The 26,255-nt window shown below is 40.9% G+C and overlaps 1 protein-coding gene across 2 annotated transcripts in view; it reads left to right on the top strand.

Annotated features, from left to right (window-relative positions):
- Positions 1-25,310, top strand: part of AP1S3 (adaptor related protein complex 1 subunit sigma 3) — a 70,073-nt gene extending 44,763 nt beyond the window's left edge. Inside the window, exons 2-6 of one of the 2 annotated variants that reach the window (XM_062202115.1) lie at positions 6,106-6,284; positions 7,904-8,012; positions 18,210-18,347; positions 19,095-19,165; positions 23,332-25,310. In XM_062202115.1, coding sequence (XP_062058099.1) covers positions 6,106-6,284; positions 7,904-8,012; positions 18,210-18,347; positions 19,095-19,127 — 459 coding nt within the window. In that variant the 3' untranslated portion in view covers positions 19,128-19,165; positions 23,332-25,310. The remainder of the gene's footprint in view (positions 1-6,105; positions 6,285-7,903; positions 8,013-18,209; positions 18,348-19,094; positions 19,166-23,331) is intronic. The other variant, XM_062202109.1, reaches the window with a different exon arrangement.
- The last annotated feature ends 945 nt before the right edge of the window (positions 25,311-26,255 follow it).

Genomic DNA, 26,255 nt, shown 5'->3' with positions numbered 1-26,255 from the left:
CACCCATGTGGCAGACCTGGATGGAGTTCTTGGCTCCAAGCTTTAGCCTGAGCCGGCTCTGCCTGTTGCGGCTTCTTGGGGAGTGAACCAACAGATGAAAGATCTCTCCTCTTCTCTGTCTCTCTGTCTCTCCCCCTTCCCGTAACTCTGCCTTATAAATAAAATAAATATTAAAAATATTGCCATGGACATTGACTGCCTAAATATTTATTTGCATTTTAAGGTACATTTTAAATATATATTTTATTTATTTTTATTTGAGAGAGAAAGAAAGGAGCTCCAATCTGCTAGTTCATTCTGCAAATGCTCATAATGGCTGAGCCTGTGCCAGGCTGAAGCCAGGAATTAGGAGGAAGCTCAATCCAGGTCTTCCATGTGGGGTGGAGGGATCCAACTACTTTATCATCTGTTGCTTCCCAGAGTACACATTAGTAGGAAACTGGAATTGGGAACAGAACTGAGATTTGAACCCAGGCATTCTAATACGAAATATGAGACCACTAGGCCAAACACTTACCCCTAAGATAGATTAAACAAATAGACCTACTAAGTCTAAAGGAATAGACATTTTAGGACTCTTAACATTGTTGAATCACTTTCAGGAAAGTTAGAGTTCTAGAGAAAGCTATTGTTTGTTTGCTTATTTATTTATCTATGTAAAATTTATTTGCACAACAACCAGACACAGAGATGTTCTATTCACTGGTTCACTCACCAAATGCCTGCAACAGCCAGGGCTGGGCCAAGCTGAAGTCAGAAGCCAGGTCACCCATGTTGGTGTTAGGGACCCAACTACCTGAACCATCACCTTCTGCATCAGAGGGTGCACATTATCAGAAAGCTGGAATGCAGGGGGCGGATGGAACTGGGACTCAAATCCAGGCATTCTGATATGGGATGTATCAGAAGGCCACTTGTATGGGATGTATCAGATGTATCAGCTAGGCCACTGAGAATTTTTATCATGAGTGAGTGTTGAATTTTGCCAAGTGCTTTTTAAGAAGTATTTATTTATTTATTTTAAAGGAAGTGCAAGAGAAGGAGGGAGGGAAAGAGGAAAGGAGGGAAAGAGAGAGAGAGAGAATCTTCCATCTGCTGGTTCACTCCCCAAATGGTCACAACAGCATATGATATGTAGCAGATGTCTCAAGAGCAGGTTAATGGCTGTACCAAACTTCAGCCCCAGAACACTATTTTTTCTAAAGTGAGCAAAACTTAGCATTATTCAGCATCTGCATGCATGCCTCGGGAGTGGGGTCACGGATTGGCAGCGTGGGAATGATGAAGGTATAGTCCTGAAGAAGTAGGTGAGAGTTGAAAGCCAAAGCATAAGATTCTGGTTCCCCAGCACAGGAAGACAATACTTCATCTTGAGGGGTAGCTGTTTGTGTGCACCAAGTTTGTGTGCACAGGTGTGGGAGAAATTCTGGGGATATCCCCTGAATGTCTGAGTCAGGGAGTGAGGGTGGAGATAGGGTATATGAGGGGCATGGTGGTCATGGGTGGATTAACCCATGAGGGAAAAAAACGGGACAGTGCTTGGAAATCCTATGCAAGTGTCCAGGTAAGCTGAGCTTGGCCATTGTGCATTGATGGTACTAGCAAGGTGCAAATTCCTCTACAGTTTTTCTCAGGAATGCTTGTTGCCTCCTTTTAGAAACGAAGATAAGAGTTTGTTTTTGGGTAAGGAATTTACAAAAGTGCTGCAGAGGTTGGAAATGAGACTGGGGAGGTAAGGATCACAGAAATTAGGCCGTTGAAGTAAAATATCATGTGGTCTGGACCATATCCGGAGGGGCCCATCTGGTTGATGGAACTGGAGGAAAGGAACATATTCTGTGTATTTATATTTGGGACTCAGATTCTGAGATCCATGTGAACCCTGAGAAAGTGATACTCATAATGTGACAGTGTTGGGGACTGGAAAAGGTTCCTGGATGCCTCTCTTCTTGAATCCTGGTTGTGCATCCCTTTCATTGGTCCAGGCAGGGAGCAGAAGGAACCGCAAACACTAAGAACCAGTGCTGCTGTCAGAAGCCTTAACTCTGCACCTCGTACTAGAAGGAAGATGCTAACACTGGACAGTTGCCCATGCAAACGCATTGGTATTAGCCTGTCTTGCACTTCCCTCAAAGGCCTAAAAGTATCCCCTGGACATGCTTCAGAGACGTATGATTGATTCAGGCTATGCCCACTTAGGATTTCTCTGGTGGATACTTTAAGGACGGGATGTTTGGTGCATATTTGATTTGAGGGATCATCTGTGACTGAATTAGGCCCCTCCAGGTGGCAATGAACCCAGTGACTCCTTCTGAGGTGGGATGAGAGGCATTGATGGAATCAGATGCCCACCTGGGGCCAAAGCATTTGGCCCAAATGTAAGAAGTCCAACTCTGCTCAACACACTTTGCAGGATTTAAAGTTATTGCTGGGGGCCGGTGCTGTGGCGTAGTGGGTAAAGCTGCTGCCTGCAGTACTGACATCCCATATGGGCGCTGGTTTGAGTCCTGGCTGCTCCACTATCCATACTGCTTAGCTCTCTGCTAAGGCCTGGGAAAGCAGTGGAAGATGGCCCACGTCCTTGCGTCCATGCGTCCATGCATCCCTGTGGGAGACCCGGAAGAAACTCATGGCTTCTGACTTCATATCAGCTCAGCTCTGGTTGTTGCAGCCATTTATTTGAAAGACAGAGTTACAGAAAGAGGTAGAGACCAAGAGGTCTTTCATCTGCTGGTTCACTCCCCAAATGGCTGCAATGGCCAAACTTGAGCCAATCTGAAGCCAGGAACTAAGAGCTTCTTCTGGGTGTCCCATGTGGGTGCAAGTGTCCAAGCACTTGGGCCATCCTCTGCTGCCTTCCCACATGCATTAGCAGGGAGCTGGATTGGAAGTGGAGTTTCCTGGACTCAACCGGTGCCCACATAGGATGCCAGCACTGCAGGCCAGGGCTTTAACCCACTGTTTCACAGTGCCAGCCATGATATTAATTTTAACTTAAGGTGACTCTTGGAAACTATTCAAAAAAATCTTCTGATTGCCTCTTTTTCTACTCAAGTTAATGCTAATCAAGAGTGTTATTTGACTAACCTCTTGAAACGTCTTATTCAAGTGTTCCCTGAATGACTAAGCTGATAAATTGGATAAAATTAATTGTTGTGGGTGATGGGCTGTTCTGAATCATTGTAGCTCATTCTGCCAGTTCACTCAAGCTGCACTGTTAAATCAGGGGAGGCCACAGATGCCAAAACAGAAGTTCTCCAGCACAGCAGAACTCAAAAAGACTTTCAACACTGTCTTATGCAATGCAATTATTGGGTAAATGAATTTATTTGTTGCTCCTTTTGAACTTGGAACTCATTTTTATATTTAATATGAGCTTATACAGGGTGTATTATGTTCCTACTCATCCTTCGTCTTTGAATTCATTGTAAGAATGAAAAATTGTTTGACATTGTTGACTCATGGTAGGGTGGCAGGCATCTGATCCCGAGATAAATTTGCAGCTCAGATGAGCTGAGTAGTTTCAGCCTCTCCATGAAGCTTTGAGCATCAATTTGGGTACCCTGAATTTAAAGTAACACTTAACCTATGGAGAAATCCCGCAAGACTCTCAACAATGATGGTTATGAAATCTAAAAATGGAACAAATAAGGAGACAACATAGAACCAGGGATTTTCCTCTGCAAGGAAGAGTCTTGGGAGGACTTAAAAGCTTCAAATGTGTGAAAGGTTAGCTATTATTTAAAGGATAGTGATTTTTCTCCTTTTATATACACTGTGGATAAACAGGGAAAACTGGTTTAAGTTGTAACAGAAGAGATGTAAGTTAGTTGGGAAGAAAAACAATTGTGACTGGAAATGCACAGTAAACATCAAGCAAATGTGTAGATTTCATTTCTCTGGTAATAATCGAACATTCACTGGACATTGGATTTAGTAGTCTTGTCTGATGGCAATGATCCAAAACTGAGCCTTATTCTCAAGGTCTTAAGGTTTTGTGTTCCTGAAATCACTCAGTTTTGCACTTGTAGAATGTTACTTTTATGAGGACCTCTTTTTAGAAACAAAATTATTGTGTCCCATTATTGAATTATTCTAAACCAGCACTGACAGTGAAATGGGCATTTAAGAAATGCTGCATTCTAAGGAGATACTTAAAACTAGACTGAGAATGATTTTTCTTAAGGCTGCTGGTTGGGCAGGGCTTTTTAACTTGATTTCTGTGATGTCTTGGTTCTCACATCCTCCTTGAACCCTTGTTCCCTTTCTAAGACAAAAGATGAACTATTAAGACCTCAAATTGTGTCATTGGGGGCAGAAATAGTGCTGAGGAAGGATCCTGGGGTTGGTGGCCCCTCAGATATTGCCACCTGATAATTTCCTATGGCTTAGCCGCAACATTCAGAACCAAACCTCTCCACCAGAGTTGAAGATTTTATTTGTAAAAAGTTTTTTTTTTTTTAAATTAAGTATTGGTTACCACTATACAAGCATACTTTAAAATATTCATGGAAAATGGAATCAAATGAAAATGCCTGTTTTCCATGAACTTCTTGAAGACCATTCACATATCCCTCCATACTCCAAATAACTGCAACAAAGCATTTTACTTATTTATTTGAAAGACTGAGTTATGGACAGAGAGATCTCCCATCTGCTAGTCCACTCCTCAAATGGCTACCACAGCCAGGGCTGGGGCAGGCTGAAGCTAGGAGCCAGGAGCTTCATCCAGGTCTCCCATGTGTGTGGCAGGGGCCCATAGTGCTTGGGCCATCCTCCGCTGCTTTCCCAGGCACATTAGCAGGGAGCCAGATCAGAAGTGCAGCAGCCAGGACTTGAACTGACACCATATGGGATGTTGGCATTATAGGAAATAGATTTACCTACTATGCTACAATGCCAGCTCCTATTTTACCTTTTTAAAAAATCCAAATATAGTTATGATTCTAAACCTGATCTTGTAATATTGTGAGTAGAGAAAATCAAAGCTCTCAAAATAAAGTTCAGACCATCTGATACTTTCTGAAAATCAAATTTACCATACTTCTCAGGTACTGAAGTAAAGCTCTAGATGTTACAGTCTCTTCCTTCATTTAAAATTTATTAAAATATGAACTTTCTTTTCAAATGCACATTTTAAACCTTACTTGAAAATAAAATCAGGTTGCTTCCTCCTGTAGCCCACACCTTCTCACCTCTCAAAAATCTCTTGTGGTGCCAAAGACAATTGTAACTTGAAGTGGTTGATTCTCAGGATCTCAGCCAGGTAATCCACAGAGTAAGGAGTTTATACTTAAGACTTAGAATATGGCCCCCTTATTACTTTCTATTTTTAAATGATTTATTTATTTGTTTGAAAAGCAGGGAAAGAGACAGAGACAGAGAGAAGGGGAAGAGAAAGAGATGGGAAGAGAAGAGGGGGAAAGGGGAAGGGAGGAGAGTGGAAGGGAGGGGAGGGGAAGTGGGGGAGGAGAGGAGAGGGAAGGGTGGGGAGGAGAGAGGAGACAAGGATATCCTCCTTCTGCATACTGCATTCTCCATATGGCTGCAGACAGCCAGGGCTGGGCCAGGCCAAAGCTAGGAGCCAGGAACTCTATTTGGGTCTCCTACATGGGTGGCAGAAACTTAAGTACTTGCTGGTGCTGTAGGCCTGGGCTTTAACCTGCTGCTCCACATCACTGGCCCCTCCTTTATTTCTATATCGTCATGGAATTGGAATGTAATTGCTGACTGAAATCCTTCCATCATTCTTAACTTTTTAAAAAATGTTTTGGCTTGTTAAGGAAGAATTTAATGTTTTCTCAAAGGGATGCCACTGCTTTCTTGATATATTTTTATCCCTATAGTGGGTTTACAACCTTAAAGGGAATTAAAAAAATGTTTCTTCCCCCTATAATACAAATAGGCCATCCTTATGATGTACATATTCCTTTTCCTTCTGCTTTGCTAAATGCCACTGGTCAGATGGTGTAGTCCTCACGCTGGTAAGTGGTTTCTCATCTGTTTGAACTCATCCCTTCTTACCCCAGCCAGTGGATTTCAGTATCTGTGCAGAATGATTGGATTGATCGAGCTCAGATTTCCCCTCTCCTTTATGTGTTCTAGATACATTTCATATTGCTCTTCAGTCGACAAGGGAAATTACGGCTGCAGAAATGGTATACCACTCTCCCCGACAAGGAGCGGAAAAAGATCACGCGGGAAATTGTCCAAATCATTCTCTCTCGTGGTCACAGGACAAGCAGTTTTATTGACTGGAAGGAACTAAAACTGGTCTATAAAAGGTGTGAGTAGCTTTATGAGGACGGAGTTCCCCATTATTGCATTGGTTTGTTCTAATCCGAATGATTTAGATTGCAATTCCAATCGCAGTGTTTGCTGGAATCTCTGAAGATGGGGTCCTGGAGATATGTATGAGCAGAGACTAAGGCATCGGTTACTTGGGACCTCATCGTCAAAATGACCACTCTGCCGCAGTTTCCTCATGTGTTAATTGAGATTCCTGCCTGGTAAGGTCTTGCTATGGCAAACAAGTACAGTAAAAAATGTACAGGCTTTGAAGTCAGAAAGAGACTCTCAATTATGGCAAGACCTGTCATGAGCCAACATGGGTTTTTTTTTTTTTCCTCTGCTCTAGTATACGAGCAAGACTTGTTTGTTTATTTATTAGTTTTTAACAGATTCTGTGTAGTTTGTAGATAGAATTCTAAGACTATAATGATACTCCCTTCTGCCCTATAGGGGTTCTTAAACTACTTGATATTGCTTAGTAGTACTTAAAGTACACATTGATAGTACACATATGCACTATTTAGGAAATATTTCATGAATTCCTGTTGTGTCCCTGGCATTATTCTAATGGCTGAGGATACAATGGTGAAAAACATACCTAATATTCCTGTTGTCATGGAGTGGACTCATTTTCTAAGTAAGCAAATAAGGTATTTTCATTTAGTAACAAATACTATGGAAAAATGCAGTTTTGTATGACAGAGAGATGTATGGCTTTGTTCAAAGCAGCTCTTTATAATACTTATTGCTCAGATTTGCAGGTGGGTAAAGTGAGGACACAGTTTAAGCAGTTAGTCCCCAGCCATAGTAATTGAGTGGTAGTTAGTAGGGCCAGGATTCAAATCCACTTCTTTCAAACTTTAAAACCTATCTACTTTTTTACTGTACCTGCTTGCCAATGGCAAGACCAGCCGAGAAAGGGACCTAAATTTATAGATAAGGAAACAGGCTTGAGATGTCATTTTGCCAAGGAAGTCCCAAGCAGTTGATGCCTAAATCAGGACCAGAACACAGACCACTTCGCCCTGCATCCAACATCACACTGCATCCAGCATCCACAGGGAACACGCATATGAGAAATGCTTTTGCAGAGGGCTTTGGTGAAAAACTGGGAAAAACAGAGGTTTTATCTGCTGACTGATATTCAAGGTAGTAAATGAACAACAAGAGCCTGGGCAGAACTCCTTCTGCTGGATCCAAGGTGAGACATGTACAGAATGACTGAAGTAGAGTGTGCAGTAGGAGGTGTTCAGGGTGGACCTCTGAGAGCACCGGACAGGGGTTTGGATACTACACAATCTACAAAATGCACAGGGTCTGGACAGACACCCTGATTACCATGGGCCAAAAGATTCTGTCCCCTGATCATAGCTCTTTACAGTAAAATCTTTTCTGGGAGATTTTCACATCATTATCAGAAATAATCAGAGTATTTTTATAGATTCTGTTTCATAGTTGTGGAGGGTATTGGGTATGGTGGATGATGGTTTCATTCTTCATTCTTCATGATGGGGATAGCCACTGGGGAGGACTTTGCATATTCATTGTGAAAAACCATCTTCAGATTGTTTAATAGATCATCATTTTTTGCTTCTTTTTTTTCTTTTTTAAGGTACGCTAGTTTATATTTTTGCTGTGCAGTAGAAAATCAAGACAATGAGCTGTTGACACTAGAGATTGTGCATCGTTATGTGGAGTTGCTGGACAAATATTTTGGAAATGTAAGTGTTGTTCTTTTCTTTTGGAATTAGACACAGGCAGCATCCTGGCTCTTACTTCAGATCTTTCTCTCATCACATTGCTTCTCTCCCTCAAGTCTAAAATTGAAATCGCATCAGTACTGAGGATCACATGAGTCCACCTAGGATCAGAATACAAGGCTTTTCTCCCGACCCGTAATTCTTAATAAATTAAAGACCCAAAGCCTCCCAGAGGCAAGTGTGTCTTTATCTACAAGGCCATGGACATGAGAGACCTGTTGCTGAACCAGAGTTTGTGAAGCCTTCCTTGATATTTTGTCCCATATTCCTAATTTTTTTGTCATGTCTCTGCTTTTTTTTTTTTTGGTTTTTTAAAATTTCCTTTCTCATTTTTTCATAAGCTCTAGGTATCTATTAATATTATTTAAATGTGAGGAAACAGCGCCAAACAAACCCCCTAAATCCTTTCCCTGCACATTGCTATCTAGCAGTTGTTCTGCATTTACTGACAAATAATGCACCATGTCAGCTGGCCCAATGCTCACAACCCCTTTCCTCTGCAACAGGTTACAGTGTGGCTCTCCTCTCTGCCGCTCTGAGGTCGTAGTTACTGTAGGGGCCTCCCTGCTGCTCAATACCAGTGACCCCTCATGGGTCGTCACTGTCTTTACCTTTCCTTGCTGATCTTAACACTTTAAGTTTGCTTCTCTTCATTTTGCCATGCCATTGATTCTTGCTGATTCTTGTCCTATGTTTCTGAAGACCTCTTTGGTTTCTGCCTCGGAGCTCCCCTTCCCTTTCCTTCCTCTAAATACCTTCTTTCTCCCCCTAGCATCCTGTGTATCCTCTGACTTCCCTGTACCAGGTGACTCTTCAGTTTGTTGGTGACTGTCTTCATTGGGCTTCCATGGACACGAACTGGTCTCTTCTGACAGCCTGTTCTGCCTGTGGTTAGGATCTGTTGTATTCTAGGATCCTTCAGTGCAAAAGAGCAGTGTTTGCTTCATCCTTCTCTCCCAGCCTGCCTCTGGCTATTAGACTAAAGTTCCTCTGCTTCTTTCAACTTTTTTTGAAAGAAGATTTATTTTGAAAGTCAGAGTTACAGAGAGAGACAGAGAACTATCTGCTGGTTCACTATTCAGATGGCTGCAAATTGAAGCTAGGAGCCAGGAGAGCTTCTTCAAGGTCTCCCACATGGGTGCAGGGGCCTAAACACCTGAGCCATTTTCTGCTGCTTTTCCCAGGCCACTAGCAGAAAGCTGGGTCAGAAGTGAAGCAGCCCGGACACAAACTGGCACCCATATGGGATGCAGCGTTGCAGGTGGTGGCTTTCCTCGCTCTGCCACAAGGCCGGCCCCTGCTTCTGTCAACATTCACCGGTTTAGATTTACCTGGGACTTCAGTTTTGCTTTTCTTCTAAACTTCTTGTCTGGCTGTTTCTGCATCTGGACTCCTCAGCTTCTCTTCTTGGCTGCTGCTTCCCATCGTTCATACAAACCCAGACGGAGGAGTGGTGTGTTTTGACAATCGCTTTCTATTATAGATCATGAATAAAATGTGAACCTCTTAGTCAGGTGTTTAAGCTTTCAGGACGCTGGTCTAAGATCATTCCTCCAACCCTGTTGCTTTTCTTTCTTTGTATTCCTGATGTAGCCAGGGCTCCAGTGACATGAAATAGCCTTGTAGTATCCCTAATTGGTTCTCGATTTGCTGGGCCATCAGTTTGCCGATCTCTTAAGGTCATGACCTGTGACTCATTGGTTTACTTTTCCTTTACATTTGTAACCAGTGCTAGGTCAGATTATAGCAGATATTACAGAAAATTTTAATCTGGGGAATAAATTATTAGATTTGGAAAATGTTTTCTGCTCAGTGATACTCACCTCCCTATTCCTTTGCTCACTGACCATTTCTTTTTTTTTTTTTTTTTTTTTTAGTGGGAGGTAAAATAGCAAGGTTTATTAGGAAAGGACATCCATAAGGATGGATGGGCACCTCTCCAGACAGAGCCTGAGAGACTGGGGGGTGGGGGGGAGGAGGGAGGTTATATGTTGAGTGGAGAGATTACACCTGACCAGGCCAGGCGGGCGGCTCAGCAAAGATGCAGAGAGCTGAGCGCGCAGTCCAGTTGAGGCTGGGGGTTTTTAAGGAGATGGGTCTTGCTTCCCCACCTCTGCTCCTCTTGGAACAAAGGGCTTTTTGGATGTTATGAAGTGGTTGTGAGAATCTGTTTCCAGAGGGGCTCTTGTATTCTTTTCAATGGAATGAGCAGTACGTGCAGTACTGGTTGGGATGTTAACAGATTTGTTGCAACACTTTTCAGTTTCTGAAAGAGTCCCCCACTCCCACTCCTTTCCCCTTGTATAGGATGTTGGCAGAATTAGAGCTGCTTCAGGCACTTCAGGTCGTTGATCAGTGTGCAGCTGTAGTAAGGCAGCTGGAACATATTTTTTTGTCCTTCTTCTGGCTCACCAAGTTTACTGGAATTTTAAAGAGAAATTTGCAAATGTATAACAGTGCGATTTCAAACATGAGATTATGTAATTTAATGTTTTCTATTATTTTAATGAACTTTGACACGTTGGTTTTTTTTTACAAGGTTTTATTTCTGTTAATGTTTAGTTATTTTCTTTATATATAGATTTATTTTATTTAAGGTATACAAGTTTCATGTATTTCCTATATACAGATTCAGGAACATGGCAATACTTCTCACCCTACCCTCCCTCCCTCCCTCCCACACTGCCGCTCTTTTTTCTCCTCCCTCTCCTATTCCCATCCTTATTTTTTTACAAAGATCTGTTTTCAGTTAACTTTATACTCATAAGACGAACCCTACACTAAGTAAAGAGCTCAACAAATAGTATGAAGAAGAAAATACTGTTCCTTAACAGTCAAGACAAGGGCTGTTAAAAATCATCAAATTTCAAAATGTCGGTTTCATTCCTATAGATTACATTTTAGGTACTCCATTAGTTACCACAGATCAGTGAGAACATATGGTATTTGTCGTCGTCGTCGTCGTCTTCTTTTTTTTTTTTTTTAATAACCTGCAGACTTGGCCTTTTCGCAAGGGCCTGAAGAGTTACCTGAATTCTGACCTCTCCCATCACCTGCCTTCTCTTCTTCATTTTTGAACCATGATTTGAACCATTGTGTTTTCCTAGATGAAGCCAACTTTGATGATGTGAATTGTGGCTGAATTTTGTCTCAGTCTAGCTGACCAAATTTCAACCAGGTGTTTCAAAGCGAGCTGCTTCTCAAGAGAATTTGGATGACCTTCACCAATGCTAAGCCCAGCTGAAGCATGGGGAGAATCAGAACGAGTTCCTATTTCTCTATCATTCATCTTCCACCCTATTCTGGTACACCATTAGGAGTTCTGTCTTTGTCATTAACTAAAATTTAATTCACTAAAAATGTCAATGAATCTTTCATTAAGCTATGAGTGACTGAGAGCAGTTCAAGGCTGTATGCTCAGTAGGTGTTCACTTCTTATTAATTAACAGGGCTGAGCAAAGCCTCCCTTTTGATTCTCATTGACATCATCTCAGGAATAAAATGTTTCTCTTTGGTTTTCTTTACCGCTTGTGTTGTTAATATTAAGGGTTTTCTTGAATTCTGTCCTTATTTCTTTCCAAAGGAAAACTTTCTACTGAGCTTCTAACACTGGGAAATATTACCTTCTGAAGACAGATAAGTCAAAATCTCTGGCTACTAATTTAAGTTATGTATTTTTGGCACTTTTCAATTTCAAAGAGATTTACAAGGATTAACTAGTTAATCTTTCAATCTTCAGTAAGTAGCATTGACCCCAATTTATAGAGGCTAAGAGGAAATGCCTCAAAGTCTCACAGTTGATAAGAGTATGTTTGAGGATTTAGACGCCTGCCTTATTTTCCCATTAAAGACTGTTGTGTGAATTTTCCATGATGCCCTCAGTGTGTGGATGCTGTTGTCCCAGGGAGGTTTTGAACCTGATTTAGGGAGTTTTTATTGTTGTAAAAGATGAGACGTGAGTCTTGTCAGATGCTGGGGTCAGTTTGCTTCCATAGCCAACCCATGATTTGGGGCCTGCCACCTGTGTCCATTTTACAGATTATAAAAAGGAAACTCAAAAAGGTTAATGTAAAAATTTACTTTAACTCATTGGGCTGCCATGAGGGCCAAATATGTAGGGTGAATAGCAATTCTGTATAAACTTCTAATTGCTGTATAGTTGTGCATTGTGTTATATTTACTTTTGTTTTATTTGTGACTTTATAGTATTTATGGAGTTTCTTTTTACCTGAAGCAGTTACTGCATGTAACTTGAAATGTTTTGTATTTTCTTTAGAATAGAATTCAGTAGGTAAGGGCATGTATTAATCCAAAAGGATTTAGTTTGTGAAATGCCAGAAGTAATCTCATGGCATCAAGTATTCTGCTATAAGGAAAGACTTCCAAGCCAAATTACAATAAAGCACATGGCTAAGAAATTGAAGATAAAGTTAAATGATCAGTTTCTGTATTTTGTAAGCTTTATTCCGTAATCTAGATACATGAGAAAAAAATAAATAAAATGACTCCTATATTTATTAACATTGTGATATGGAGGAAGCCATGTGTATTTGCAAAATTGGATGGATTGGAGCCATTTGAACATTAAGGTGATATTTCTGATGTACTGAGACAGAATTTAAGGTAGAATTTTTGAAGAATTTGAGTAATTAGAAGAAATGCGAATATGATTTAAGATTCTTCTAGCATGTTTTCTCTTCTTATTCTCAGATGGTATTCAATTCAAAGAATAATCAGGAGTAGCATTTTAAAGTTGTGTATGATCTGTCAATGTGTAATTGCTCATTGGTAAAGTTCTCTGTCATGCCAGTGGAGCTTGTGGATCCATATCTCCAATTATCTAGAGATAGGAAATGCATATTAATCTGTGTGTGTTTTTGTGTAGCGGACTGTGTACCACCTTACTTGATGCTTATCACTTACTGGGTGCTAAATTAGTAGCCCCAGGCTGCTGGGGATGGATTGCTGCTCTCGGAGTAGGGTACAAGAAGTTGCTAGAAAACTTGTATTAGTGTCTATCAGGTTCACTTTGCAGGATTCTGATTGCTGGTTTGTCCTAATGAGACTGCTGTCTGTCTTGGATTCCTGGTGTGCACCTGCCTTGACCTCTGAGGTTCCTCAACTAAAGCTACGCTAACTCCTGACTTCTGCCTCTTCTGACCTCTGGTAACTGCCTGCTTCTCGTTGTCTTCTTTCCTGTGCATGAATGCCTGACTTACTGTGATTTCTTTGTGTTTAAGTTGTTCAACCTTGTAGAACAATGCATAATTTTATATATCCGTGTAGATATGTAGGTTTTAAAAAATAAATGGGACTGCTCTATACATGTTATTTGCAACTTTCCTTTTTTCCTTTATAAGTCTGCATTGAAGGTCTTTCCACATCTGTCTGTATAAATCTACTTCATTCTTTTCAATTTCTGCATAGGATTAAATGGGGATATATCATACTTTATTTAAACCATTACCTTATGAGTAAACTTTGGTTGTATCTGATTATTATAATTGATGAAATTATAATCTAAATTGTTCATATGTTATTGTATACTAATTTGAATGAAGTATGGGAACAAATGCCTCATGGAATTGTTGGTCAAAGGAACTCTATGTTTAAAATTGGTAAATACTTGGCCGGCGCCGCGGCTCAATAGGCTAATCCTCCACCTGTGGCGCCGGCACACCGGGTTCTAGTCCCAGTCGGGGCGCCGGATTCTATCCCGGTTGCCCCTCTTCCAGGCCAGCTCTCTGCTGTGGCTAGGGAGTGCAGTGGAGGATGGCCCAAATGCTTGGGCCCTGCACCCCATGGGAGACCAGGAGAAGCACCTGGCTCCTGCCATCGGATCAGCTAGGTGCGCCAGCCGCAGCACGCCAGCCCTGGCGGCCATTGGAGGGTGAACCAACGGCAAATGGAAGACCTTTCTCTCTGTGTCTCTCTCTCACTGTCCACTCTGCCTGTCAAAAAAAAAAATTGGTAAATACTATACTACAGTTCAACTCAGTACTCTATAAAATTTACAAATTCCACTAACATGAGCTTGAATATCTATTTGTTCAAACCATCCCTAGTACTGAATATTGAATATTATCTCTTAGTTTTCAGATGAACATCAATTTAGCTTGCATTTCTCTGATTACTGGCGAGGCTTTACACTGTATAAGATGTATTGGCCATTTCCATTTCTCGCATCGACTATGAATTGCTTCTTGACAGCATTTCCTTGTTTTTGTGATGTTTGTCTCAGGGTTTTTGAGAATTCTGTCTATAACACGGATCCTATCTCTTTTTCCCCATTATGGACATTGCCCACTTAGGGGTACTTTATAAAGTGCATAGAAAGTAGGATTTAAAAATGAGCTTACTTTTATAGAAAAAATTTTTGAAATCCCTGTGTAATTTTCTCATACTGTGCATTTTCTATGAATTTTTGAAGACCTCTATTATTTTCCCCAGTCTGGGACTGTAATTTTAAATGCCCAGTTCACACTGTGCTGTGCTTTACCACATTTTTGCCTTGGGGAGCTTTGTTCCATGAGCATCCAACTTCCCGGAGTGAGAAGTAAAAGAAAAAGTTCATTTGAAAATATGTGTCCTTTCATCACACCATGCTCTCCTGGATGCCTGTCCTCAAGAGTAAAACCTTCTGGTCCTGGGAAGTCTTAGGTTATCATTGTTCCCAGTGAATATATTCTTTTATTTGAAAATTGGCCATCTGTTGGTCATGTGTGCATATACATGTGTGTGTGTAGACACACAGCTGTATATGCATGCTTGTGTGTGTGTGTATACAGGTATGTATATGCTCATACATGTATACACAAGCCCACACATACACACAGATATTTTAGGGAGGAGGATTTATGTGTGTATATGGGTATATATGTGTGTGCATATATATGTATGTATGTATGTATATGCTTATTGTTGCTTTAATGCTATTTTCTAGTGAACGAAGAGTTTGTAACCCTTGTAGATGAGTTGTATGAGTTTTTCTGAGCTGGCCATCTATTACAGTGGTGTTGTATTCATTTGTTCATGTGCTTCTACATTCAATTGAATCTGTCAACATAAACCATGTTCCTCGTGGAGTCTGCAAGTTTATTGACCTAAATCCTAAATATATGGAGCAATTTGCAAGACTATTGGCATCTATTTTATGTAAAGTTATAGCGTTCAGTAGAGTCAGAAAATTATCTGGGAAGCCATTAATCCTCAGCATGATAGAAACAAGACCTATTTGGTGGCTGACTTGTTTGTTTACCCTGCAGATATATATTCCATCTCACTATGTGCAAGATAACAGGGACATAAAAGTGATGAAGACAAGGTCCCTACCCTGAGCTCCCAGTATGGGGGATGGGGTGGAGGGTGATTAGTGATCAATAAGTGAGTATGTTCTAGCACACAGAATATACAAGTGAGAACCCAGAGGAAATGATAAGAAATCTGAAGGGGAACCCACAACCTGGGCAGTCACTGTGCCCCTGACTTTTGAATTTGGCCTTGAAACATGAGCATGGTTTCACTAGCAGGAGAGGAGGAACATTCCAGGAATTTCTGGAATGTTCAAAGGGTGAAGGCATGCAAGAACACAGCAAGTTTATGGCACGTATGGCTATAGCATGGGATAAGCCCTGACCAAGAACCAGCGAGCAGGGCCCTGGTCAGTTGTAAAGATTCCTCTATTCCATGCTGAGGAATTAAACTTTGTCTTGGACAGGAGAGGAACAAGATCAGCAGTTTAGCAAAATGTCCTTGGTCAATGGCCTTGAGCAGACACAAACTTCACACAGAAGATCATTGCCGTAGCTTAAAGGTGAGGTGTTTCGGGCCTGACCAAGGACTGTGAAAACTGAGAAGAGGGCAAGGATTTGTGATTTAGAGGGTAGAATCAGTAGGAATTTGTGGGATGACTCCAAGGGAGAGGGAGGAATGAGGGGTGGAGGTAGGGGGAATAAGTTGAACTCTAGGATGAATTATTGAGCAATTAGAAAGATGTTCCAGGTGTGAGAGTTGTGGTACAGTGGGTTAAGCTGCCACTTGAGTTGCCAGAATCCCATACTGCAGTGCTGGTTCAGTCTTGGATATTCCCCTTCTAAGCCACCTCCCTGCTAATGCACCTGGGAATCAGCAGACTACGGCTGAAGTACTTGAGTTCCTTCTACTCACATGGGAGACTCACTGGAATGGAGTGCCCTGGCTCCTGGCTTCAACCTGTCCCAGTCCCAGCTGTTGTGGCCATTTGGAGAGTGAGTCATCAAATAGAAGTGTGCTCTCGCTCTCTCTCTCTCTCTCTCTCTCTCTCTCCCTCTCTCTCCCCTCCACCCTCACTTACTCTGCTTTCAAATAAGTAAATAGATTAGTAGCTGCAACCTCCTTTTAAAAAATACTTAACCAAATAGGAACCAAAGGAAAAAGAATAAGCTTGACACCAGTTTGTGATGTGACAACATGGATTGAGACTATCCAAACTGAGATGTCTAATTAGCAACAGCAGATATGGTGAACTAGTGCCCCAGAAGGAGATAAGGGCTGGACATGGAGGTCTGTTGAGTCCCCTGAATGCTAGACACAGCTGCAGAATGTCAATACGATTGTCTGGAGGAACAGGTGTATTGCAAAGGGAAGAGGCCCTATTGTGGAACACCACTCTCGAAGGAGAAGATGGGTTTCCAGAATGTAAGGAGCACATGGCAGAGATGTTTGTCTGTTCTGCTGAGTGATACATCTTGTGCACTCTATAAATCTTTCCTGAGTGAATGCAAGGTGATAAGGAGCTAAATCATCCAGGGAGTTAGAGGAGGTATCATCAGAGAGGCAGGAGGAGAACAGAAATTAAATGGTATTGCCGAAGTTGGAGGAACAAGAGAAAAGTGCTTTCCATTGGCCAGGTATTGATGAAGAGTATCAAGTGCTGCTGAGTGGTAAATGTGGGGAAGGATTCTAAACTTTGAGCAAAGCTTTTAACAGAGTAGCTTCTGTTGGGTGGCTAGTATGCAAAGAAAAGTTAGGGGTTGGTGAGTTGAGGAATAAATAGGAGGAAGACAGCAAAGAAAATGCCTGAACAGCTGTCTTGTTGGGGCATTGGATTAGAGAGGGTGGTCTTGCCACTTGCTGCATTTAAACACCAATGTCTATCAGAGAGTGATTTTTGATGAACATTTGCAAGTCCAGCAGTAGCAGCTGCACTTGGGAACCTGTTACAGGTGCGAACTCTCAGCCTGACTCAGACCTAGTGAATCAGAAGCTGGGGGCAGGTCCAGCACTGTTTTAATGAGCCTCTGGGTGAGCCTGATTCACTATAAAGGTCCCAAACCACTGGTCTCTGATGTAATTTTGAGAATCATTAGCACAGTTGAGCTAATATGTTCCTGATAAGCGAGCTGCAGAGAGAATCTTCATGCTAGGAGCCAGGATTTATAGACCAGAGAGCAGAGAAATGGAACTCTGCACTTGTTCCTAAAACCCAGCTGGGGGCTCAACTGTCCTTTGTGCAGGTGGAAATAGGAGCTGAGTGACCATGTTCCTCTATTGAATCTCAAGTGTCTTACTGCAACATACAACATTATTATCTAAGGACCTTCTCTGCTTTAATAGAATGTGATTTTTCTTTTATTAAAGACCCAGAATTCCCTGGCTCTAGCTTTCTGTCTTTAAAATACTATAAGATATTTTAAAAAATACTTATTATTTGAAAGGCAAAGTGATAGGGGGTTGAGAAAGAGAGAGGGAGAGAAGGAGGGAGAGAGGAGAAAGGAGAGGGAGAGGTAGAGAGGGAGAGATATCTTTTATCCACTGGTTCACTCTTCAAATGGCCACAATAGCAAGGTCTAGACCAGGCTGAAGCCAGAAGTCCAGAACACTATCCAAGTCTCCTATGTAGATGACAGGCACTCAAGTATTTGAGTTATCTTCGGCTATTTTCCCAGGCACATTTGGAAGGAACTGGTTTGGAAATGGAGCAGCAGGGACTTGAACTTGTACTCTGATATGGGATGCTTGCATTGCAAGTTTAACCTGCTGTGCCACATTGCTGGTCCCAATCAGATATTTTTATATTTGGTATGGCATATGGCTGTAAACTTGGGAAAGCTTGAGATATCGGCAAGTGTTTCCCCTGATCCTATTTCAAGTTTATCAAAATATTTTTTTCCCTACCAGGTCTGTGAGCTGGACATTATTTTTAATTTTGAAAAGGCTTATTTCATCCTTGATGAGTTTATAATAGGTGGAGAAATTCAGGAAACATCCAAGAAAACTGCTGTCAAAGCCATTGAAGACTCTGATATGTTACAAGAGGTCAGTACAGTTTCCCATTAATATCATGGGTAAATATGGTGATAGTGGTGATAATAGTGTTAATATTGTATTAGCCAACATGCACTGAGTACTTACACCATGCCCACTATAGTTTTCAAGCAATTGACTGTCAGTAGCTCATTTAACTCTTACAGCAATTCTAATAGGTACGTAGTGTTTCTACCCCATTTACCAAATAAGCAAACCAGACTTCAGGAGGTTAAATGATGCACTTCTCAATGTCACACAACTAGTTAAGTGTGGAATATAGATTGGAATCCAGGAAGTTGGCTCCTAGAATCTTTGCTCTTCATGTTTGGGTGAGATTTTTAGTTGAGTATATAGCCCTATTGAAAAGGTGCTATTGCTTGGTGCTACTCTTTTCAAGAATAATGAGATGTATTAAAAGACTTTCATTAAAATGTCTGTGCTGCCCTGGGAAAGGAGAATAGTGGTACATAGTTACTTCATTTGCCAGAAATATTAGAGCTTTATTATTGAAGATGGCATTTATCATTTTAATTAAAATTTCTTGCACCTCTGGGAAAGGCTGTATGCATGTTCCTGTTTGCATAAATAAAGCGGCTTGCTTGCAGAGGTTAAAATGGGTCCTGAAGCATACATTTTGTACCACTTCTGTTATTCTGATATAAAAACATAGCAGGACTTCTCTGTTAGAAACAGCCCTTATTTGCACACACCTGATCAGGGAGCATAAACTACATTAGACTCTTCTGTCTTCCCAAGGACTCTGAGAGATCACACACTCCACCCTGCTGACCTTTGCCCTCCAAAATAAAGATGTGACCAGCCCCAGTGTAAGTGTCTGCATACACACACACATGTGTGTGTGTGTGTCTGTGTGTGTCTGTCTGTCTGTGGGCCTGGGTTTGGCCAGCTCTGTCATTTCTAGGTACTTCTTTTCACCATGTAAGTGGATCTTTCCATCTTCCTATCTTCCACCCTTCCTGCTCTTGGGAAATAAGAGGCCAAGTTTGGAAAACATTAGGCTTAATTTCTCAGCAATTGCTTTGAGCTGCTGACTTGCTCCTGCCCATCGAGGAGATCAGTCCCCAGGTGGCTGGCTGGTCCTGAAGATGTCTATTTGAGAAGGAGTCCATAGGCAGCAGCTGCATGTTCCCATTGAGAGGCCAATACATTCATTGCTTGAAGTGTTCTCGCCTCAACAAATGCATTTAAACTCCCTCTTATTTACTTGGCTCTCTCAGATGCCACCAGAAGGGAATTTTACAAGGTACTTCAGAAATCAGTGGTTTGGAAATTCCACAGAACAGCATTTCTTAAAATATACCAGGGATGAGAGGTAGGCAGTGGAGGATGGAGGTTATTTATAATTCTATCCTCAGGATCCTTAATCTCCTTGTAGGAGAAGCAGACGTTTAACAGGGTCTTTGACACTTCAATAATTAAAGCTCCCTGAATTGGGGCCAAGACACACCTGGGCTATTTTGCATCACTAGGAGTTTTAAAGAGCTTGCAGTAAATCTGGTGCTCCTGGTTCCATTTAAATCTGGGAAGCAGGTGTTTCAAGAGAGATCCTTCACAATTCACTAATTGGTAGTACGTGTAACTGATGACGGAATGGAAGGTATTGAAGGGTAGGTCCCAGGGTGCTCAGCATTTATCTTTTGTGTTCCCTGTGGTGAGCAGGCAATGTCATGGCTGCCCTCTAAAACCCCCTTGTTGGATTAAAGTCATCTGCCAAATGGAGAAAGTGTTTTTAGGGTGTCTGGGGCTATGCAACTCACCTTGTTGAAGTCAATGAACGTGTGGGGGTTCATATTTAAAAACTGACCTTGTATATCTTGTCTGCTTCAGAAAAGTTTAGAGTGGATAGGTTCAAATAATGTAATTGCATAAAGGAAAAACGTGACTGCCATTTCCTTCCTGTATTTGGATCTAAACACTTATTTGTAGTGACTAAAGGTTAAGGGAGGCTGTTGTGACTTGCCTTTACTTTCAGAACAATTTTAGACTTTGAAGTAGCCCCTGGGACTTTCCCCAATCCCTCCTTAATAAATGTTTCTTAGAATATTAAAAATTTGGGGGCCGATGATGTGGTGCAGCAGGCTAGACAAGTTAATAATATGAGATGACACCTGTGAGCCTGTCATCCCATGTTGGAGCACCAGTTTGAGTCCCAGCTGCTCTGCTTTTGATTTAGTTCTCTGCAGATGGGCCATCATCCACTGATTTCTCAGACACAAGTGCTTAAGCCCTTGCTCTTGGAGACCAGAGTGGAGTTCCTGGCTCTTGGCTTCAGCCTGGCTGTTGTGGTCATTTGGAAGAATCAACCAGCAGGTGGAAGATCTCTTTCTTTGTCATTCTCTGTCTGACACTCCGCCTTTCAAATGAATATAAATAAATCTTAAATTTAAAAAAGAATATTAAAAATGTTTAAAAGCCTATCCTCACATATTTAGTATGAAGACACATAGTCTCAAATTTCCAGGTACTCACAGCTTATTCTGGGTGTACTAGGCCTAGATGTTGAAAATAGGAAAATAAAGGCACAGTTTGGTTGTTTGGGGATGACCTTTTTTTGGGAGGGCAGAGCATCCATGTGGACAATGGCACAAAGGTGTTTGGAGGAAAAAGAAACTGAAAAGAAGATTAATGGTTAACTGCAGAGTGCAATTCCTGAGATCACCACGGAGGGCATCTGTTAGCAGGTGTTCTAGACCAAGAAAGTGTGTTCAGAATGGACAGTCTAATGCCGCCTCTGATGCTGAAGCAAGAGAGTGCCTCATCTATGTGTGTGGATGCAGGAGAAGCTGCTAGATGCACACCAACACTGTCACCTTTTAAAGCATAAACACATCGACAGCTAACACAAACCATGATGCAATAGAGAATTGTGTATGTGGACAGTGAATGCATGAGAAACACCACAGTGTGAGGATCCCTAGATACAGTATCGAGCACTCCTCTTATGAAGACAAGGGCTGAGCTCCTTGGTGTGGTGCCAGTTTTCAAAGTCTGTCCAAACCTTTGAAGTAGCAAGTTCAAGAACATACCAAATCTTACATTATTAGTTCACGTAGTTCAGTAACAGGATGGCTGAGACAGTGCAGCCTGTGTAGTGTTCAGCAGGCATCCTCATCTGCTGCTTATTGCTGTGAGAAGTGGCAGCAGCTACAGGCCAGTGAAGCGCTGACTCCAGGACCTTTGACTGGTCCTGCAGCTAATGATACTCTCAGAGTTATTCATTTTTGTCAATTTGACAGAAATGTTGTATTTCAATTGCAAAAAATATCTAGCAATACAATGAAGTTAAACCATTTTAAGGGAGTATCAAGCCATTATTCAGAAGTTTGTGATCCCAATTTTGTGTTTGTAACTTTGTGTTCCTTTTTGAATGGTATAAACTGTAGACTGCATAAAACCAGCATGGGATGCTCTGGCTAAGTTAAGACATGTGGGCAGTGTCTATAGGAGGAGACACAGGGCAGAGATCTTAGGGTGAGGGTGTCTCTTGGCCCATGTTCATTTTGGAGGTGGTGAGCCCTAGGAGTATGGAGTAGTCATCACAAGTACCATCAGCGAAGGAGCACTGGGTTTCTAAACAGAGCTGATGGTAAGCATTTAAAATATCTGATTCATAACCTTGGTATCCCCTTGGCAATCTTGCTTGAGCAGCTGCCTTGTTCTCTGTGGCCCATGCTGCTCAGTGTCTTTCTGGACAGGTTCAAATAAGTCACATACACTAGGGTTTAAGCTTAAGAACACATCAAGCATTGCTGGCTGGATGAAGTGACAGTGACGCATATTGAAGAAGCAGGGTGTATCTGAGGATAACTTTCTGCCTCTTCGAGTTCTCTTACTGATTCAGCCTGGAGCCATGGTACTACACCAAAAATATGTGGTTTTATGTTTTTTATTTTTTAAAATTATTTATTTGGAAGGCAGAGTGACCGAGACATGGAGAGAGAGAGAGAGAGAGAGAGAAAGGGGCAGGGGGGAGAAAGAGAGAGAGAAATGTGTTTCTATCCACTGATTCACTCCCCAAATGGCTGCAACAGCCAGGGCTGGGCCAGTCTGAAGCCAGGAGCCAGGAAGTGCATTGGTGTGGCAGGAGCCCACGCATTTGGGCCATCCTCCTCTGCCTTCTCAGGTACATTAGCAGGAAGCTAGATATAAAGCAGAGCAGCAAGGGATCAAGCTGGCACTTTAGAAGAAAGTGCTCATATGAGACGAGCACTCAGATACTGGATGCCAAGTTGCAGGTGGCAGAGTAACCCACCGTGCCACGACATCAGCTCCTATGTATGTTTTAGTAGAAAGAATGCAAGAAGTCCATCCATCTTGCATGCTATTGGGCTTACAAAATTACTGTAAGTTTTAACTCTGCTTATACTTGTGAGACTGTTCAAGTATGTATGTTTTCAAAAGTGCTGGAAAAATATCTGGCCTTGGTAATTGATGAAGAGGCTGAGGAAACATGATTGGTAAATTGCGTCCTATTTGGGAGGGTAGCCTTTTCAAAACACACAGCAGGAATTCTTCACCATTATGGTGTGTTTATCTTTTATGTCTTGGCAATACGTGTAATAAAGATGTTCTGCACAACGTAGGAGCCAAGACAATGTCACACAGTGTGATTCAGGCGTCTCTGCCACAGGGGCCTGGGTGTGGGCTTCTTGATAATTTCAGAAGGCTCATTTATCTTTCAGTGATATCTGGCAGATGTTGCTTGGGCATTTCTCTTCTTAGGCATTCATTTTATGATCAAGTTTTGCTTTTTCTCAATTGAAAAGCATTTAGTTCCAGCTGTATGGTTATGCATACAAATTATACTCAGACTCTGAACCACCTTTCTTGATTAGAGTGCAAAGATTTATGTCTACATATACATTTGGAAACTTCTTAATAATGGCACAAAGAAAAGACTAAAAAAAAAATTGCAGTCTGCTAAAGGATGTGATTAAAAAGAAGACTGTTCTAATTTGTGGTTCTCTTTCAGACCATGGAAGAATACATGAACAAACCAGCATTTTGACTGTGTTGATACTTGAAGATTCCGAGTGCTACATGTTGGGAACTTTGTGAAGAAATAATGCCTTGCATCCATCTTTTTGATAAAGCCTCTGGCGCTATGCCAAAAATAACTTGAAGGGATTCTTGTTAACTAGCAAAATTTAAAGTTGTTTTCATAACATATTTATAATTACTACATGTCTGTATTATATTGTACATGAACTTACTGTCGCTCTGAATGCTTAACCACTGCACAGATTGAATATTTGTTTGCACCCTTTTAACTCCATGTGCTGTTTTTTTCAGCTAATTTTGATAAAAGAGTTGCAATCTACTGGCTGCATTTCATCCTCAGCTGACAGGCTGCAAGTTACATTGTACTAATCCATGGTTTTGAATGTAAAATTCATCTCATCACTAGTATCTTTCTAAATGTTCAGTTTTTAAAATTGTATATTAATTCAAATTTATGTTAATAGTTCACAGCTCATACATGTTAGACATTTTAATACACTCAATAATACCCTGATTCCAGTCCAGACACAATGTATCTGTGTTTAATGTCCTGAATTGACTTACTTTTTTTTTTTTTTCAGGATTGGAATTAAGGAAAATAACCAAAGATGGTATAGAATTTAGTGTTTCTGAGCTATTAGTACTGCCATATAGGCTGAGGTTTAATTGTACCTTTTCATTGATTATAAAGGACATTTCAATAAGGTTACATTTTTTCTACAAACTACATATTTATTAATGTTTCAAGAGATACAGTGCCTTTGACAACCTTTATTGTATAAAACAATGTAATAAGGATTTATAACATAGCAATAATTATTATTGTTACTGCTGTTTTAAAAATCCCTAGGCGATCTTAGTTGCTTGAAAGATTTTCTTGCAAATATACTGTAATGTATGTGTAGTATGTTTGAAGACTTATTAGGTTTTTTCAAGCATTGAATATTCTTGCCGCTTGTGTAGTAGGTGACTTGCTTTTTTTTTTTTTTTTTTGTTACATGACTCCCGACTGCCTGTCCTAAGAAAATATTTGCTACTGACAATTATTGTTGTGAATATGTCATCTTTGTGCTTCCTGGAATGAAAATTCTATGTTAAGTAGGTACTGAATGTGTTCAGACATATCATGGAGAAATTGCTGTGATACTCTGTCTGTGTGCCTGTTTTCATTGTTAATGTTAATGTCTGGTATCATTCATACTGGAGTGATTAGGGACCCTCTGGCATCCTCTGGCACTTTTTTAAAGAGAAGAGTGTGCTGGCTGTTAAATTCTATGGGAGGTCCTGTATGTAGACCTGTAGGAAATGTGATGGAAAAAGTTTTATTTCAGCAGACATGTAGGGAAAAATGGCAGTATAAGAACAGAGAGGAAAATCAACCAATTCCTCAATGTAAACATTATTCAAAGGAAGGAATTCAGATTAGCATATGAAATAATCATTGGGCTTTTACCATGTACTTTTCCCTCAAATTAATGATGTAATTACAATCATGGCATCAGACTGAAGGTTATCATTTTTGATTACTTTAGCTTTGTGGTTTGACTTTTTTTTTTTTTTTTTGAGATGGTAGACCTCTTTATTTTTCAAGACAGGTTGGTAAAGATAGACTTCGTGTAAACCCACTGCATGCTTTCTGATTCTTTTCATATTTTCACATTTTGGGTGAAAGTATTTCTTGAACCTCATTCAAATGTACTACCCAGGGTGAATAATTTCATATTAGACACTGCCTAACTATGCACAGGGATTCTCAGAATTTTTTATGTCAGTGTCATACATAGGAAACAGTCACATCTGTGTGGCTCACTGGGGTAAATTCAAGGGAATTGGGAGACAAGGATAGAGACCGTGGTGAAAATAATCACTTTTATATTGTATAATTGTAATAAAACTACAAAGCAAAAACAAAGATTAATAAATAATGAATTTGTATAAAACTTCCAAATGCTTTGAAAAATTTTAATGAGTAACTTGAGTGTGTTTTCATGAACATGATTTTTTTAAACAAAATCAGATTTTATGCTTGAAATTGATGCCCATAATTCTTGGTGAAGTCCCATTAATGTAATCTCTTCTGGCCCGCGCCGCGGCTCACTAGGCTAATCCTCTCCCTGAGGCACTGGTACTCTGGGTTCTAGTCCTGGTTTGGGCACCGGTTCTGTCCCAGTTGCTCCTCTTCCAGTCCAGCTCTCTGAGGTGGCCCGGGAAGGCAGTGGAGGATGGCTCAAGTGCTTGGGCCCTGCACCCGCATGGGAGACCAGGAGGAAACACCTGGCTCCTGGCTTCAGATCGGTGCTGCGCGCCGGCTGCAGCAGCCATTTGGGGGGTGAACCAATGGAAAAGGAAGACCTTTCTCTCTGTCTCTCTCTCACTGTCTAACTCTGCCTGTCAAAAAAAAAATGTAATCTCTTCAATATCTTGGTACTTATGAAGGAGAACCTTCACACAAAGGTGAACATGAATCCTAGATGATACATTTATGATTTACACATTTTTTAGACTAGAAGTATTTCCATGTCTTTTATATGTCCTTGATTACTCTTCTAACACTATTGTTCAAAGGTGGTACACTCTCTGCTTTGGGAAATATTGTTTCCAAGCAGGACAGACAGATGAGCAGTTCTGCAATTGTGAGTTGTAGGGCTTTTGCTATTGTTAGCATGACTTCATAACTTGCTTTATGAACAACACCTGATGTTGTAATAGTTTCTATAAGAGGACATTTAATACTTGTGCTTAAAATGTTAATCTCTTGTGTATAATGGGTGTCTAATGGAAATATGCCAATGTAAGTTATTCAACATTGCCTTACATGGTAACATTTTGAAGTAAATAGGCATTTTTGGCTAACAACTTTGTCCCAGATGTGAGATATTCCTCTTACTGCATCAA

Source organism: Lepus europaeus, chromosome 1 (genome assembly GCF_033115175.1).
Source record: "Lepus europaeus isolate LE1 chromosome 1, mLepTim1.pri, whole genome shotgun sequence".
Lineage (NCBI taxonomy): Eukaryota > Metazoa > Chordata > Mammalia > Lagomorpha > Leporidae > Lepus > Lepus europaeus.
Note: the sequence above shows the minus strand (reverse complement) of the source record. Positions and strands in the feature narration are given on the sequence as shown.